This window comes from Wyeomyia smithii, chromosome 3, assembly GCF_029784165.1.
Source record: "Wyeomyia smithii strain HCP4-BCI-WySm-NY-G18 chromosome 3, ASM2978416v1, whole genome shotgun sequence".
NCBI classification, from domain to species: domain Eukaryota; kingdom Metazoa; phylum Arthropoda; class Insecta; order Diptera; family Culicidae; genus Wyeomyia; species Wyeomyia smithii.
Genome location: NC_073696.1, coordinates 233,175,292 through 233,193,831, shown reverse-complemented (window position 1 = coordinate 233,193,831; position 18,540 = coordinate 233,175,292). Strand labels below are relative to the sequence as shown.

General features: G+C 38.0%; 4 protein-coding genes across 7 annotated transcripts in view; 2 read left to right on the top strand and 2 right to left on the bottom strand.

The window, feature by feature from the left end:
* The first annotated feature begins 1,705 nt into the window (after nucleotides 1–1,705).
* On the top strand, nucleotides 1,706–4,055 carry LOC129727287 (protein crooked neck). Its single transcript, XM_055684965.1, has 2 exons — nucleotides 1,706–1,857; nucleotides 1,921–4,055. The coding sequence occupies exons 1-2, from the start codon at nucleotides 1,822–1,824 to the stop codon at nucleotides 3,982–3,984; spliced, it is 2,100 nt and encodes a 699-aa protein (XP_055540940.1). The 5' UTR covers nucleotides 1,706–1,821; the 3' UTR covers nucleotides 3,985–4,055.
* LOC129727288 (N-alpha-acetyltransferase 20) lies at nucleotides 4,044–4,851 on the bottom strand. The gene is made up of 2 exons (XM_055684966.1): nucleotides 4,649–4,851; nucleotides 4,044–4,592 (listed from the first exon to the last, which is right to left on the bottom strand). Exons 1-2 carry the CDS (start codon nucleotides 4,699–4,701, stop codon nucleotides 4,124–4,126), a joined length of 522 nt encoding a protein of 173 aa, XP_055540941.1. The 5' UTR covers nucleotides 4,702–4,851; the 3' UTR covers nucleotides 4,044–4,123.
* A 4,580-nt stretch (nucleotides 4,852–9,431) lies between these two features.
* LOC129729110 (uncharacterized) lies at nucleotides 9,432–9,845 on the bottom strand. Its single transcript, XM_055687593.1, has one exon. It carries the CDS (start codon nucleotides 9,843–9,845, stop codon nucleotides 9,432–9,434), a length of 414 nt encoding a protein of 137 aa, XP_055543568.1.
* A 6,934-nt stretch (nucleotides 9,846–16,779) lies between these two features.
* Nucleotides 16,780–18,540, top strand: part of LOC129727080 (mucin-2-like) — a 33,920-nt gene continuing 32,159 nt past the window's right edge. Inside the window, exon 1 of one of the 4 annotated variants that reach the window (XM_055684508.1) lies at nucleotides 16,780–16,972. The gene's annotated coding sequence lies outside the window, so the exon portion shown is untranslated. The other 3 variants (XM_055684509.1, XM_055684510.1, XM_055684512.1) reach the window with 3 other exon arrangements.

Here is an 18,540-nt window from a genome sequence, read left to right as displayed (position 1 = left end):
AGCGAAATCGCTAAATCGCTAACTGAATTTTAGCGTCGCTAATTAGCGAATTAGCGAATAAGCGGAATGGTGCCCACCACTGCCTTTAATAGATAGAGTGCGCTGTTTGATTTCACACCTGTCATTCGTATTGGATTAATTCAGATATACCAGTTCTCGAGGGACTTCTTGCTATGATGTTGTTGTTGTTGTTGTTTGTTTCCTGGTGAAAAATCTCTCAGGATTTCACCTGCGTCACAACGTGACATCCACGCACTGGGTCCATGGTAGCACATCTGTTCAACTGAAGAACCAAAAACGAGACAAAATCTCTTTATTTTAAGTATCGACATCTAGCGGTGGAGAGGACGCATTTTACACTCGAAATTTTATTACGCTTATATTCCATTCATTCAATAAAAGGACTGTATTAGCTCTCGCTGCTTTTTCGCCGAGAGAATCCTTTGTTCTCCCCGGTACTGGTAGAGCGAGGGTGCCTTTTTATGATAATCGTACAGTACCACCCGCATACGTGCAACGGTTTTTATGTAGATATATTTTTAATGAATTTCATTGTTGCCCAAGTTGAAAACTGAATATCTTGACTAACGACAATCATTTTTTTACATTGTACCTAATGTCGTAAGCAGTGCTGGTACAGCGCGTCTGATATGCATTTCTAGCAATGTTAGGTATAAAAAACGGTACGAGAAAAAAATATTGTCGTTGATCGAGAAATTCGGTTTCCAACGAAAATATTCAAGTAAATCAACTAACAGGGTAAAATAGTTTCAACAGTCGTTAGGTTTACGATCCAAGAAAATTTGTTAGACAATGTTTGAATGTTGAAAGATTTTTAGTTTAATTTGTTCTATTGACGTTGATTGTGAGTTGTTACTGAATTTCCACTTTAAAGATCTCTTGAATGCGGTCCTGTCTTAACTTGATTTTGATAGATTCAACTATTCAAGATCACCTTTTTGCCTGGTCATTAAAGCAACAAAAAATAGTTTTTTGGAGCATGTTCAAACTATTGGAGCGAACTGTTTGAACTATGCACTGTAAAATCAATGTAGGGTGGAACAGCAAAAAATGAATGCGAAAGCTTGGGCACCGATTTGCTGCAGAGTTTTTTGTTCGGAGTTGCATATCTGTTCTGTGATGGTAGTCTACTGTTTTTTGAGCGTGTTATGTATGTCCTATGTATGTGATTGAACTCAACCTCAAAAATTATGCAATATCCGTTACGAACGAAAAGTTTTTGAATACCGCTTTCCACGAGCGGTAATGGCGGACAGTGCACGCAGCCCATTTTGACGTTTTCTGTAGGTCGGGTAATTTTCAATCGCAGTAACGGAGTGAAAAACATAAAAAAATTGCAACGTAGAATAGCAACTTTAATGAACAGTTTTGTTCATGTTGATCCGCACATGCGCACGACGGAACTAAAATAACAAAACGTCCGTTGTTTGTTGAAGTTGTTATGCTGCATTACTACGTTGTTATATGTTCTACCCCGTTACTGCGATTGAAAATGCCGTGTCCTACAGAAAACGTCAAAATGAGCTGCGTGCACTGTCCACCATTACCGCTCGTGGAATGCTGGATACTTTTCTTTCAGTGTAATATACAACACTTTCTATTATGCAACCGAAGAGCCTCTAGCGGAAATCACTAGCAACTGAGAAGCAACAAGGAACTTTGACACTTCTCAAAACAATTTGCGACTTTTGTCATTCGATTCATAAATCTGCGTGTTTATATTGCCATTTAGTTTTGCTTGTTGTAAAATCGTTTATCGTTTGATTTGCATTTTGCAATTGAATTCTACTCACACTCGAAATGGAAAAACCACAGAAAATGCCCAAGGTGGCGAAGGTAAGAGAGCTCGGTGAAATTATAGCAACATTTACTAAAATTTTCGATGTATTTTTCATGCAGGTAAAAAACAAAGCTCCGGCGGAGATTCAGATCACCGCTGAACAGCTGCTGCGAGAGGCTAAAGAGCGCGATTTGGAAATCCTGCCACCGCCTCCCAAACAAAAAATCTCCGATGCCGCCGAATTGGCCGATTATCAACAGAGAAAGCGCAAAACGTTCGAGGACAATTTACGCAAAAATCGAATGGTCGTGAGCAACTGGATCAAGTACGCCCAGTGGGAAGAGTCGCAGAAGGAAATCCAACGAGCGCGTTCCATCTGGGAGCGGGCGATCGACAATGATCACCGTAACATTACCATTTGGCTGAAATATGCCGAGATGGAGATGAAAAATCGCCAGGTGAATCATGCGCGCAATTTATGGGATCGTGCCGTTACGGTACTGCCCCGGGTTAATCAGTTCTGGTACAAGTACACCTACATGGAGGAAATGCTGGAAAATGTTGCTGGTGCGAGGCAAGTATTTGAACGGTGGATGGAATGGCAACCGGAGGAGCAAGCCTGGCAGACTTACATTAATTTTGAACTACGCTACAAGGAGATCGACCGAGCGAGACAGATTTATGAACGCTTCGTGATGGTACATCCAGAAATCAAGAATTGGATCAAGTTTGCGCGTTTCGAAGAGGCGCATGGCTTTATTCATGGTGCTCGGTCGGTTTACGAGCGTGCCATCGAGTTTTTTGGCGATGATAACACCGATGAACGGTTGTTTATTGCATTTGCACGGTTCGAGGAAGGTCAAAAAGAACACGACCGAGTGAGAGTTATTTACAAATACGCGCTGGAACACTTGCCGAAGGATCGAACCGGAGAGCTGTACAAGGCGTATACAATTCATGAGAAGAAGTACGGAGATCGGTCGGGAATTGAAGATGTGATTGTTTCGAAAAGAAAATTCCAATACGAGCAGGAAGTCGCCGAAAATCCAACAAACTACGATGCTTGGTTCGATTATTTGAGATTGGTTGAAAACGAAGCTAATGTGGAATTGATACGAGAGACGTACGAAAGAGCTATCGCAAATGTTCCTCCTGCGAAGGATAAGAACCTTTGGCGTAGATATATTTATTTGTGGATTAACTATGCCTTGTATGAAGAACTGGAAACAGAGGATTTGGAACGAACGCGTCAAATATACAAAACATGTCTTGAGTTGATTCCTCACAAAGTTTTCACCTTCAGCAAAATATGGTTACTCTATGCTCAATTCGAAATTCGATGTAAAAACCTGCAGGTGGCACGAAAAACGCTAGGCATGGCCATTGGTATGTGTCCGCGGGATAAACTTTTCCGTGGTTATATCGATTTGGAGATTCAACTACGAGAATTTGATCGGTGTCGAATTCTGTATGAAAAGTTCCTTGAATTCGCTCCGGAAAACTGCATCACGTGGATGAAGTTTGCAGAATTGGAATCTCTGCTCGGAGATATCGATAGAGCACGAGCCATTTATGAGTTGGCTATCCAGCAGCCTCGTCTTGACATGCCAGAACTACTGTGGAAAAGTTATATTGACTTCGAGGTGCAGCAAAGTGAGTTTGAACTAGGTCGGCAACTCTACGAGCGGTTACTGGAACGAACAACCCACGTGAAGGTTTGGATTTCTTACGCCAAGTTCGAAATGGCTGCCGAAATTGAGGACAACATCAATGTTCAACTGTCTCGTCGGGTCTATGAACGTGCAAATGACAGCTTGAAAAATGTCGCCGAGAAGGAATCCCGTGTGCTAGTATTAGAGGCTTGGCGAGATTTTGAAAAAGAACATGGTGACGCAGACAGTTTGCGAAAGGTGATGTTGAAAATGCCACGCAAGGTCAAAAAACGACAGAAGATTGTGTCCGAAAGCGGAGTGGAAGAAGGCTGGGAAGAGGTGTTTGATTTCATCTTTCCCGAGGACGAAATGGCACGACCAAATCTTAAACTGCTTGCGGCAGCTAAGAATTGGAAAAAGCAAAAAGATGTCCCATCAGCCGTTCCAACCCCTCTAAGTTCTACTGCTGAAATTAACCCTGTAACTTCAAGCCCCGACAAAGACACAGCCAAACAACCAGAAGAGAGTTAAGGTAAATTTGGAAACATTAACGAGTAGCTAAAATTTAGGTTACAAAATAAACTGCTCGATTTCTTGATCAACGAGGTTTTTTCTTACTGTCCAGAATTTTCGTTTGCTTTAGATACAGTTACATAGTAGTTGCTTTCTATCAGTCTACCTCATCCGGGCGTACCGGATGCGTCAACGGGATTACCGATTTGCGTTGTACGTCCCGCGAGCATGCTTTCCTCATATCGTACGCATCCTCGTCGGGATCGCCAACATAATACTCGAGTACCGTCCGGTACACTATGTAACCCAGCTTGGTGTACATGTCGATGGCAACTTTATTGCTTACTCGCACGAACAAATCGACAAAGTAGCAGCGTTTTTTCTCCGACACATCCTCCAGAAAGTTCATGAGTGTTGCAGCTAGCCCTAAACGGCGATAGTCAGGTGATACGGTTAGTGCCGTCACATGGCCGTGCCAGTTCTCTCCCTGACCGGCCGCTTTACCCATAATGTAACCCATTATTTCACCACTCGGTGATTCTGCTACCTGAAAATACTCCGGCCAGTGGGCCAAGTACTGCATGTAGAATGACAGACAGTAAGTTTCCGTCAGCGGGTCCAGATTTCTGTGGAAAGGAAAATAGAAATTTATTTGACCATCGAATCGAATCCACCCACTTACACTTTGTTGAATTTAAACATATCGTTACAGGTGAAAGGCCGGAGGGTCGTCATTTTGTGGCGTTTAGTTTGGTAGAAAAATAATGTGGAAGTCGGCAAACGTGAGAAGAAAATATAAATTCTTGCTAAAAACTTTACTGCCGCAAGACCACAACAAACATGGTGTACTTAGGGGTGCCAAAGTGAAAATCGGCAACGATAAAAAAGAACAGAAAGCGATAAAAAAAACTACTACACAAATGGGATTGTCAAGCCTGTAGTACACTCTTTGACCAAGCGTCGAATATTTGTCACTTTATGACAGATGAAAATTTGGTCAAAGATAATTGTTTGTCACTCTCCAATTTTAACATGATGCAAACACGGGCAAACAACAACCATGATGTCAAATAAGTTTGACCATCATGTCAGAAGGTCAAATATTTGACCATTAGACAAAGAGTGTACTACAGGCTTTAGTACAGTCGAAATTCGCTGGTTGGAACACGACTGCCAGAGTAGCCAATAAAATTTTCGATTTAACTGGAAAAAGGCTGAGGAAAAAACTGGGGAAAACTGGAACCCGAATAAATTTTAAAAAGGGAAAAAAAATGATTGTGAGGGAGCTATTCTGTTATGGGGATTGAATCCAGTGTCAGTTTTGGGTACAGCATCTAAAGAGATAACTCTTCGCAAAAAATTACTCATTTTAATCAGAACTGTTTTGTTTTGGGCTTACATTTTGTTAAAATTACGGACTAAAAAATTTCCTCTAACAGCGGCAAAATTTAAAATTACGCAATCAATCTATCTAAATTAAGAAAATAGAGCTTTTTCATCTACTTTTATCTTTAACAAAAATATTAACATTTCAACATTTCCTTCCGTTACATCAGTGAAGTTTGAATTTCAATTATTTCTGACTTCGTTATCTTTTGGTATCTAATTCCTCCAACATTTTTGTAACTACTACGCAACAGAAAATAAACAGATTTTTTTTATGGTCTATTAAAATCTATTTATTTGGTTTTGTCTCAACAATGTCATGCAGTCTTTTATTCGACCGTGTTTCGTGCGAGAAGATAGTATATTGAAAATTCTGTTAAGAATTGTCATAATAATTTATCAATCTACAAAATTTACGTTTTAAAAATATTTCCGAAAACCAATCGGAGCTTGAGTGAATGAAAAACTGGATAAAACTGGCAAATATCTGAAAAAAAACTGGACGATTTTGGGAATAAACTGTTTGACTAGATCACTTGAAATAAACTGGAGGAATCCAGTTTAAACTGGAACATTGGCAGCCCTGCACACAACTAGCGAATCATGTTCGTTATGTCGAATTCGTTTTTGCGGCAGGACTATACCGTCCCGGACTACACTTTGCAGCTAAAAAAAACACTCGGTGGTGTGCGTAATACCAGAGGTAGCTGTCACTTTGTTTTGTTTTGGTCATTATCGCCATTGTCTTTTTGTCGCGTTTGTGCTACTGTACGGATTCGAACGATGATGATTCCAAGAGCTTAAAAATTTCCTCCATTTCGCAAATGTTTTGACAAAATAAAATCCAACCTGATGTTTGACACGTGAAGAACGATATTCAAAGCGATCAAAGCAAACCGATTTTGACACTTTTTTTTTTGATTTTGACATATTCGTGTGAATTTATTGGTGTCTTCAAAACTGCACTCTGTTTCTTTCGTGGACTGTCCGGGACAGAAAAAGGGTAGTTCGGGATAGTCCGGAAAATGAAAAAAAAAAAAAAACAGTTTCAGAACCAAGTGTAGTCCGCGGGGTAGCTACACCGAAAAAACGAAAATGATATTAGTTGGGGGAACTGACAGCTGGGCAATTTTTTAACAGTGAAGTGCCGATTGTTTGTTTTTTTTGCTGCTTTAAGAGATTTTCCAATTTCATAGCGGCAAAAATATGTCACGGTGCTCCCACAGACCGTTATTATAAAAAAAATGCACCAGAGAATCTGAGTACACCATTCGATTCGTTATGACGTCCAGAATCTCTGGTCAAAATTTCAAAATCGTACGGTACATTTTTGAGTAATGCCCTTTCGAAGGTCGTAAAGTACAAAAAAGTGATATAAAAACGACGAAATACTCAATGTAAAGCACGTTTTTCAGCCAGCATTCTATGAAACAACTTCCAAAATAGTTTCTACACATTCCAAGTATTATATTTCAAGACATTAACAATTGGTGGAAAGATTTATTTAAAAATCCCACAGTGCACAGTGATCTAAACTCGAAAAATCGTTCGATCGTTCTAGATTTGACTGTGAAAAACTGATTTTATGTACTCAATGTCATCAGCAAAATTGTTTCATAGAACAAGGCCTTACTTCTGGCGTTTTTAGTTTTTCGATCAATCCACCTAATAGTTAGACGGGAAAAATATTTTTTCTAATTTTCAATATACCGGATTGCTTCCTTCAGTAAAGTTGTGGAAAATTTTAAAAGAAAAATAATTGCTGAATACTGCGATGTCCTATCTGTACGTTGAACACGACAAAATAGAGTTTCTTGTGGAACACCCCTCCTTAAAATCAGTTTTTTCTCTATATTTTTTTCTGTGAATATCAAAACAATAAATTTTACAAAGTCTTGAGGAAAGCTTTGTTGAATGCATAAATTCTTAGAACATTTTGCATTATTTTGACCATTAAAGACGAAATTATAGACAAAAAACTGATTTTAAGATTTTTTATAATAACGGTCTGTGGGAGCACCTTGATGTCAAAGAAAATAAACTTTGCTCTTCTGTCTTGCTGCTGTAGTAAATAATTAATGTATGTATTTTGTCAATACTTTTTTCATATTAGAAGTGGACCTTCTAACGAGAAACAAAGTGATGAAGCGCTAGCACATCACTCTGCTTCTTGACTAAAAATGGAGGATGGCGTTGCTGGATATTTCCAGTGAAGGTGTTGTAGAAATAAGAGTTTTTCCTAGAGTTTTTCATTGTAATGATATCAATTTTACAATGAATATCACTGTCCAGAACAACAAAAAACATTGTGTTTGCCATTTTCACCACGAAAAAGAGGGATTGTTATGTGTCTTAATCATGGGCGCCGACTTCATTCAATTATTGGGGGGCCAAAGAGCCTCGAAAAAATCTGATTTATCTGATTCTAAAAATATATTGCACAAAATTTTTGCGTGATTGGAATGGCAGTTTTGATAGTCACTATCATAGACCACAATTATGCAAAATGGTGTGAGGTTTGGGAATTTTAAAAATAACAAATAAAACTGTCAGGAAAACGAAAAAAGAGACGCCAATATTTTGAAATTATTGAGGGGGCAAAATGATACGTTGCCCCTCGGGAAAAATATTGTGGGTGGGGGGTGGTCAAAAAGTGCCTTGCCCCCCTGAAGTTGGCGCCTATGGTCTTAACATTTTTTAGGAATTTTCTCCATACATTTAGAAGTAAAATTTTTGTCGGTGGTAGGTTCAAAAACAAAAAATCGTTGTTAAAACCTGGCAATGACAAAAAACGTTTGCAAGCTTACAGTCAAAAATACCTTGTTTTTTATGGTAACAATAAAAAACATTGTCCATTTATTGTTCTCAACGCAAAATACATCGTATTTTTTTCGGGAGGGCTTCAACGTAAGCGTGTCGAAATCAACCCGGTGGCATCGGCCTTGTTTCCTGAAGCTTCCGTGAAACACAGTGCCGCTAGTCTCATTTGTTTTTGAAGGTTTGTTCACACAGCAGTGTGAGCGCGACGAGCGAAGCATAATATATGTTGCACAGAGTTATGCACTTGAATCAATTTAATTATTTAAAAAAAAAGCTAAGCTTAGCTTTGTAAATGTTTAAAAGTGGCGCTGATATGCTATCTCATTTACACGTACGTTGAGATGTTATTCCTGAAATCATCGCGCGATGTCAGCTGCCTGCAAGAAACACCGCCGTTCGCAATCGGCTAGAATAAACGTTGTATACATTCTAAAATAATGCAACGCATTTATTTTTCTGTTTCATCAAGTAACGCACTCGACGTTTTGTGCAATAAATACAGGCCCTGTTCGATTTTGGCAATACGTCAAAATTGAAATTTTTTATTATGCCTACCGGATTAAAGAGAAAATTCAATAGCCCATTATATAGCCAATCTGAATAGTGTTGTCCGATGCCTACCGGACTTAAGGGAAAATTAAATTCAACGCTTAGATGGTTGCTGGTGGCAACACGTCCAAAGTTTTAATGTTGCCAAAATTGAACCGTGCCAAAAACGAAACGTGCCAAAATCGAACAGGGCCTGTACATCACCCGAAAACAACACAAAAACACACTACCACTGAACACCGACACTGTATGCACGTATTCATCTTCTTCTTCTTCTTTCTGTTTTCGTACTGAAGCCTTCGCTGTCAGTTCGAGCGTAGCAGGGCCAGTTGCAGCGACTATATGCCCTGTGTCACGTGCAGGGTTGTACAGATATCACAAGTCGAGTTTTGTGTCTTTCACAAAGTGGCATATTTCTTTAATTCGTTTTAGTTTTTTTGATTTGAATAGTTCCACTAGGTTAGAATATTTTCCAGCAAAGGAGTATTTTATCCTGTTATTCACGTATTTTGCACAGTGCAAAATTAAATGCTCAGCGGTTTCCGGAACGCCGCACCTCTCGCAATTTGAGTTGTCCGCCGATTTCATTTTGACGAGCCAGAACTGCGACCAATCGTGGCCTGCCATGAGACGATTTAATAGACGAACCTGAGTTCCGTTCAGATCTTGATTGGTGAACCATGGCTTATCATTGATTTCATTTTGTATACCTATGAAGGTTTTTTTCCTTTTTCCTTTCCATATTCTTTGTACCAATCGTTAGCTTGAAATTGTTTTCGTTTTTTCAGGATCAAGTACACATCGCTATATGATATGGAATTATCCAATGTTTCGCAGTGTTTTCCCTCTGCTCCTTGCTTGGCAAGGTCGTCTGCCAAATCATTGCCTTTATCACCGACATGGCTAGGAATCCACTGTATGGACACCTTCCAGCGGGATGCCAGCACCAGGATATCGTTGATTATCTCTTCTCGTTTCGATTGTTGTTTCGCATTGTCTAGGATTTCGCATGCTGACTTGGAGTCCGTGAAAATAACGTACTGTTCTAAACTTTCATCATTGACTACTTCCAACGCTACTTTTATCGCTATTAGTTCAGCTCCTGTTACGCTTACCTCATTCATGAGGTGAAAGAATAATATTTTTCTGGCGCTAGCAACAAAAATTCCTATCCCAGAGCTTTCGCCTTTCTTTGATGCATCAGTGTATATAAGTCCTCTATCTTTATATGTGTTGTTTACCGCAAACAGGATTAGCTGCTTCATTTGAATGTTCGGAAGATTTGCCTTGCTTGTAATTAGGCCATCTAATGAGCATCTGATTTGGACATCGAGCTTAGTGTTACAGTTTTTCATGACTGGCATTATGTTGTGTCTGTGTTATGTTATGTGTGTGACTGGCATTCCCATGTAGGAGTATTCGCATTCTTCCGTGTGATTTTTAAAAGTTGGATTCTATCAACTGTCTACCTACGACTGTTTGTTGCGCAATATTCCGTGCTATTTCCTTTCCTGTTGTGAAATCTTGACGCACACACTTAAAATAAAACACCGAATTCGGTAAAATTTTACCGGAATCTCAAGAGCTGAACGTTCGGTGAAATCTTCGGTGTTTTCGAAAATTACCGAACAGTTTGTAATTTTCGCAGGTTTTTAGTAATGTTCCAAACCGAGCAGCCAGTAAAATTTACCGAAAGAAACTTGAAAAATTAACAAAAATACCGAACGCACCTGTAAACAATAACGGTGGCAGAAAAAGTCGGTTATAAATGAGCCTGCCGGTACCGTCTAAAATCCAACTAAATTAACCAGATTACTTACGAAAAATGCTAGCGACTCGTACATCCATTAACACTTTCCAAATTATAAATATCCTATGTTTACACACAACAATTAAAACAAATCAGCAGCACCAGTAGAAAATATTCGCGTCTTGCACGATTGCACGTATGAGAAAAATGGCCACCACATTCACAATTTGGCATTTTTACAGGTAGTTCGGTAAAAAGTTATACAAATTTCGGTAAATGTAAAATTAAGCAAATATTTCGGTAACAGTTAACAGAATTATGGTAAAACTTACAGATCTCACAGAACATTCGTTAATTTGATTTGATTTTTTGCAGGAATACTGGTATTATTACACTTTACCGATGGATTATTGAAAAAAAAAATACCGAACGACTTTTTTTGGGTTAAGTGTTCATGTCTAATGGTTCCATCCCTGCAATCGCCAACAAAGTGTTGAGGGGTGTAGTTTTGGTGCACCCTGTAGCCTTCCGTAAACTTTGGTTGTTAATCACTTCCAGTATTTTTCTATTCGTTTTCGCCGCATTGCTATGAATTGTTGACCCGTATTCCATGGTACTTCGAAATAGTGCTTTATGGATGTTAAGCATTGTTTGTGGGTGTCCTCCTTTTTTCATTCCACTTATGACTTTAATCATGTTGAGTCTGTCATTTAGTTTACACCTGAGTTCTCTAATATGTCCTCCAAATGATAGGTTTCTATCTAGTACTACTCCCAGATATTTATGTGATGTTACTGTTTCGATAGTAGTTCCCTCGATTGTATACGGTAAGGTTTTGTTTCCTAGCTGGAAAAGCAGTGCCTTTGTTTTTGTCGGATTTATTTTTAGTCCCAGCTCTTGCGCCATGTTAGCGAATTCGTCAAGATAATTTTGACCTTTCTCGCTAAGTTCCTGTATATTGTCACCTGTTACCAAAATACCGAAATCGTCTGCAAATTGGACGAGTTCCACTCTTTCTAATTGTATTTCATGTAACCCGATCGTGAAAATATTGAAAGAGGGTGGGAGACATGACGTCCCCTTGTGGTATCCCTACGCTTATCGTTCTGCTTAAGGTCCTATCGTTCATTTGGAAAATGATTTTGCGGTTTTTGAGGAAAGCTCCTACCCATGTTATGATCTCTGCGGGTATACTTTTATTCTCCCTGATTTCTTCCAACTTCGTCACATTGACATTGCAAAAGGCATTGCTTAAGTCAACGAAAATGGCTGCTGTTATTTTTCCATTACGTTTGTTTGATTTAATCTTGTTCACAACGTAGGATACACACGTGTTAGTGGACAGTCCGGTTCGAAATCCAAACGACTTTTCCGGGATAATATTTTTGTGTTCTAGATGAATTTTTAGTTGCTCTAGTACCGCAGTAGACCAATGAAATTGGTCGTTTTCCTTCAATCTTGGATTGATCTTTCCCTGTTTTCGGAATCGCTATAACTTTTATTAGTTTCAATTGCTCATCAGGATAGCCTCTGCGCCATTGCTCGTTCAGATCTGACAGAATGTTGTCCACAACAGCTGGACTCAGCTGCCGAAGCATTTCATAGCTTATTCTATCCTCTCCTGGGGCTGACATAGTTTTTTTGGAAGCTATTATTTCTGACCATTTCGCCCTGTCCAAAATATTGCTATTTGCAAATGTCCCTCTTGGTATGGCTTCGTCTATTTCGTTATTCGGGCCGAAATGTATATCCAGAAATCTCTCCGCCATTTCTATATCGTCTAGTAGCAAATTGTTTTCTTTTCGATGGTATCTTTTACCAGTTACTTTTTCTACCAATGTCCACAGCTCTTTTGAGCTGGCGTAGGGATTGATTTGGTCTACAAACTCCTCCCATTTGCGTTGTTTTTCTTCTTTTTTTCGACGTTGGAAAATAGCAGCCTCTTTTTTAAACCTTATACCTAGACGTCCTATTGAATATCTTTCTCGCTTCACGTTTTTTTAACCAAGCTTCTTCTAAAGTGGGACTCCACCAATATTTTGGTGTATACATATTTCTTTTTCTGCTAGCTTTACATGCTTTCCCAACTTGTTCGCGTAGTTTTTTAACATTTTCCACTTTTGACGCGTCCAGTTTGCCAAGATGTTCCTTTATTTGGTTTTTGTTGTAGATCCATCGTTGTTCGTTTTTACCAGTAGTTCTATCCAAAGTGATCTGGATTCCCAAGTGGTGACTGCCAACTCCGAAGTCCAGAACATGCCATCCAACTTCCCCGTAGAGTTCCGGGGAGCACATAGATATATCTATTGCAGTGGCTCTTTTATCTAGCTGAATTGGGATGAAAGTGTTTGAACCATCATTCTTTTTTTTATTTTTTTTATTTTTTTTTAATAAGAGGGGGATTTGTTAGTAGCTTAAGTATTTATGATAAATATTAGTAAATAATGAGTATGTGTGTCCAATCACAAATGGTGACTTCTCAACACTGTTAGAAATTTGTAATTTTAATTGTTAGGATTTGTTTGCTTTCGCAATTAGGACTTATCATTCGTAGGGATTTAAACCTACTTGTCAGAAAAGGGGAAGTAAACTTACAACTAACTTAATTGCTAACTTATTGGCTATAAAGAGAGCTTATCGTAGCAATTGAGGATTGCAACGATTTTTGTCGAAAATTGTTAATAATTTTATTTGACATAGCTTCTAATGGTTCAACACCAGTAAGTCTATGTAATTCGAGTGTACCAAACCAAGGAGGACGCTTCAAAATCATTTTCAGAATTTTATTTTGAATCCATTTCGTTTTCTTCCTTGTTGAACAGCAACTTGACCAGATCGGTACAGCATAAAGCATTGCTGGTCTAAAAATTTGTTTGTAAATCAAAAGTTTGTTCTTTAAACAAAGTTTAGAATTCCTGTTAATGAGAGGATATAAACATCTCGTATATTTGATGCACTTGGCTTGTATACTCTCAATGTGCTCTTTGAAAATAAGTTTTTTATCATAAATTAGTCCCAAGTACTTAACCTTGTCGGACCAACTTAAAATAACCCCATTCATCTTGACAACGTGATTATTGTTTGGCTTGAGGAAAGAAGCCCTAGGCTTATGCGGAAAAATTATCATTTGAGTTTTAGAAGCATTGAGAGAGATTTTCCACTTTTGCAAGTAGGAAGAATAAATGTCTAAACTTTTCTGCAATCGACTGCATATGACACGAAGGCTTTTTCCTTTTACGGAAATGCTTGTGTCATCGCAGAACTATGACTTTGTGCATCCTGGAGGCAAATCAGGAAGATCTGAAGTGAATATGTTGTACAGGACTGGACCCAAGACTGAACCTTGAGGTACACCTGCTCTGACAGGAAATCTATCAGATTTTGAATTCTGATAGACAACCTGCAGAGTTCGATCAGTAAGATATTTTTTTTTAAATTTTGATTAGGAAAATTGAAGAATTAAAAGTTTGCAATTTCGCAATCAAACCTTTATGCCAAACACTGTCGAATGCTTTTTCTATGTCTGAAAGAGCAGCTCCAGTGGAATAACCTTCAGATTTGTTAGCTCGTATCATATTAGTCACTCTGAGCAATTGATGAGTTGTGGAATGCCCATGGCGAAATCCAAACTGTTCATTTGCAAAAATTGAATTTTCGTTGATGTGTGACATCATTCTGTTAAGAATAATTCTCTCAAACAGTTTACTTATTGAAGAAAGCAAACTGATTGGTCGATAACTGGAAACTTCAGCTGGGTTCTTTTCCGGTTTTAAAATTGGAGTAATTTTTGCATTTTTCCATAATTTGGGAAAATATGCAATTTTGAAGCAGCAATTGAAAATTTTCACTAAAAATTCCATTGTGCTCTCAGGGAGATGTTTGATTAGTATATTAAAGATTCCATCGTCACCAGGTGCTTTCATATTTTTGAAATTTTTAATATTGATTTTATCTCATTCAAGTTAGTTTCAATTATTTCTACAGGTAAAAAATTCTGGGAAGAAATAAAATCAAATTGACGTGTGACTTCATTTTCAATTGGACTCACAAAATTCAAATTTGAGTTATGAACACTCTCAAACTGCTGAGCAAGTCTTTGAGCCTTTTGTTCATTTGATACAAGAAAACGTTCACCATCTTTTAAAACTGGAATAGGCTTTGAAGGTTTCTTAAGAATCTTCGACAGCTTCCAAAAAGGTTTTGAATATGGTTTCAATTTTTCAACTTTAGTCTCAAAATTTTGATTTCTCAGAAGAGTAAATCTATGTTTAATCTCTTTCTGTGAATCTTTATAAATAGTTTTAAAAACAGGGTCACGAGAACGTTGATATTGACGTCTGCGGACATTTTTCAAACGAATTAGAAGTTGAAGATTTTCGTCAATTATTGGTGAATCAAATTTCATTTGAGCCTTTGGAACAGAATAATTCCTGGCATCAACAATTGCACATTTTAATGCTTCCAAAGCGGAATCGATATTCACTTCGCTTTGCAAATCAAGCTCGTTATTGAAATTTCTCTCAATATGAGTTTTGTATCTTTCCCAATTAGCCTTGTTATAATTAAAAACAGAGCTCATAGGGTTTAAAACTGATTCATGTGATAAAGAAAAAGTTATTGGAAGATGGTCAGAATCAAAGTCAGCATGTGTGATTAAATCACTGCATACATGACTTTGATCTGTAAGCACCAAATCAATTGTTGAAGGGTTTCTTACAGCATGTGGGACTATTCGGAGACAAAATAGAATAGTATCCTGAAGAACAATCATTGAATAAAATTTTGCCATTGGAATTACTTTGAGAATTATACCATGAACGATGTTTAGCGTTAAAATCGCCGATTATAAAAAATTTCGAACGATTTCTGGGGAGTTTTTGTAAATCACCTTTAAAATAATTTTTGTACTCGCGTGTGCATTGAAATGGTAAATATGCTGCGGCAATAAATAAAATCCCAAGTTCAGTTTGAGCTTCAATTCCCAAAGTTTCAATAACTTTCGTCTCAAGATGGGGAAGAGCACGATGTTTGATTCGGCGATGAATAACAATTGCAACTCCACCGCCGGAACCCTGAATCCTATCATATCTATGAACCACGTAATTGGCATCATATTTTAATTTAATGTTAGGTTTTAAAAATGTTTCAGTAATAATATCAATATGCACATTATTTACTGTTAAAAAATTAAAAAGCTCATTCTCATTGGCCTTCAATGAGCGAGCATTCCAATTTAATATTTTAATTGTTTTATTTAAAATCATTGCTAAATTTTAAATTAGAAAAAATTTTAATAGTAAAATTTGTGTCTATTTGAATGGCTTCAAACATTGATTTTGCCTGCAACATGGCGTTCATAAGATCGAGACGATAAACTCCCACGATAGGCCCGTCACTTTCTAGATCGTTTTTGATTTGTTCGATCGGGATATCTACTGGGATACCAGCGATCACCCCGGTTATGCAGACCAAGTGCTTCGGAATAAATGCTGTATATACTCCTCCTTCTTTATTGATCGTTTCTACTAGCTCGCAGATAGCTGTTCAGGAACACTAGAATTTTGTTTCTGATGGACATTTTCATATCTACTATGTGTCTCTTGAATGCTTCCATCGCGCGTAGCTTTGATCCGAGCGAGTATCTATTTATTCTCACTTCCCGGTTGCTTTCTCGTGGGACAAACATCACACGGTATGGAGCACTGTCCTTTATCGTATACTCGAACACTTCTCGCTCCTTATTTATTATCGATTTTCCACCGGGATCCGGTGGTTTTTTTTCTCCTTCCATAACCTCACTTCCGAGTAGTGCCTGTTGGTCCAGTCAATACGCGGTATTTATTCCTCTTCTCAGTCTTTTCGCTTAACTCAAACACAAGCTCTTCTTTTTCTGTATTACGAGTCAATTTTTCGCTTTTTACACGGTATTTGTACTCGAAAACTATAGCACATGAGACAACTCCTTTTCGCGTCCACTGTTGACCACGTGTCGTGGTATGCACGTATTAACACTGCTTTGTTTCGTGTTTCAATGAATCAGCTGTCAAATTACATGTAAAACTGATCCAGCTAATGCTGGCTTCACTCATGTTGAACGTAAACGTCAGTGATACCACCGGGTTGTTCGAAATCGTCGAAATGTTGCGTTCATTAAGTTTTATCTATTTTTGTTCAGTAAACACGTAGCGTGTATATTCAAGCTTCGAGCTGTCATCAATGTCAGCTTTCATGTCATAACTGCGCGAAAAATGGCGTCCATCGTGCGGTTGACTTATTCGAGTAGGGCGGTACTAGAGGCCAGTTACTAGAGCAGTGTGTTTTGTGTGTGCGCTAGAGCTAGACTAAAGCCAACAATCGTGTGTGGAGCAGCTTGGCTCAAGTTTCTGCAAATTGTTTGCCCACTTTGGTGTATTCGTGGCGTTAAAACGTGTGCAAAAGTTAGTGCGGACGTCCTGGTCCACTTTGAGGCTATTTCCGCGTACGATAAGTGAACTCCGGAAGGTGAGAAAAGTGTTTGAAAAAGTAGGCGATTTCCATTTTCCTGATCAATTTCTCATCGGGACAGAGCGAGAAAGAGCGCGAGCGCTTTGTGCTGGTTGGTTTTTCGCATAGACCAGAAAGAGATGGCTAGTCCAAAATGTCCAAAAAGGCTGGCGTTAAGAAAAAGCAGAAGCAAAGTGCCGCTGTTGGCTTCAGGCTGATGATCTGTTCGCCAAAGTGATTTTTGTGTTAATTTTTTTTTGTGTCGGACAAAATTTTCAATCCTGATCATTCAGTAATCTAATTTTGAGTGAAGGAGCATCGTGTGTTTGTGCAACATAATTAAAAAAATATATATATCCGGGTTAAGGTTAGGTGTTTCTGTTCCTCTCGCTTGTGCTGGTTGCATAAAATGGAAGCAGAATCGTATGTGAGACAGTGAACTTTCGGTAGTAAAAAGAAGTTGAAACGTGTTTTGTGGTATGGTTAAAATCAAAATTTGCTTTTGAGTTTTGTTGTCTCCGCACGCGAATTGTTTTGATTATTAACCGCAACAGCATTTTGGCATTTTCCCATTATCAAACGGGTCCGAAAGGAAAGCAGTCGAAAGCACAGAACGTAAGTGATGGATAAAAGAACAAAGTGAGCAAACGAAGAGAGAGCCAACAGAGCAAAAGCGGGCAATCGAGAGAAACGTGAAGTGTGCTGTGGCTGCAGAAAAATATTTCATTGCCCCCAATCGAGCAGAATGTGTCGAGCTCGTAGCGAACAGCTCGAAGAAAAACGTTCGTCGAAGTCGGTCGCATCATGAATAAAAAAAAACTACAGCAGCAGAAGCAAAAGCAAATAAAAAAACGAGAACCATGAAAAGTGTACAATCAAGCAGCAAAGCGATCATGATTGCTGTAGTGTGAGTGTGATGCCAAAGAAAAAGCGGGCCATTTTCGACCAGAAGTTCTGCGAATGTGGTAAACGATTACACGAACACCGAGATGCTTCCTTTGACGGAAAGTGTGGATTTCGCACTGTGGGATTGTTTTGAAATGAGCCAAAATTGTGGTTTTAAATATGAAGCAAATTTTATTTTGTGTAAAATTAAATTGAAATCTCTTGAGGATTTATGAAAAGATTTTAGATGTTTTATTTGGTAACATGATTTAATTTTGAATGAATGGTTTTGAATTATGAACACATAATTTGGTTAGCTTAAAATAAAGTAGTGCCAATATTAAAATGACAAAAAAATAATTCAAGCTATTACAATGACAAAAACACAGTTCACATCTTGAATTATAGTGTCAGTACATTTCTCGCCATATGATCTTACCTTTAGTTATTCATGGAAGTTAGCTATTTATATGCTACGATATTACTATTTTAACTATAAATAATTATATTAAATTTTTCTTTTTATAATCCTATTAATTAAATATTGTATAGTTTATATAATAATCAAAAATCAATATGGTGCTTTAGAATTGACAATGAATATTCATTTAAAAAGAACATTTTGGTCAGACATAAAATATTGTGTATACATTGTTACACAATAATTATTTAGAAAACTCAGGTCTTTAAAAAATTTAGCT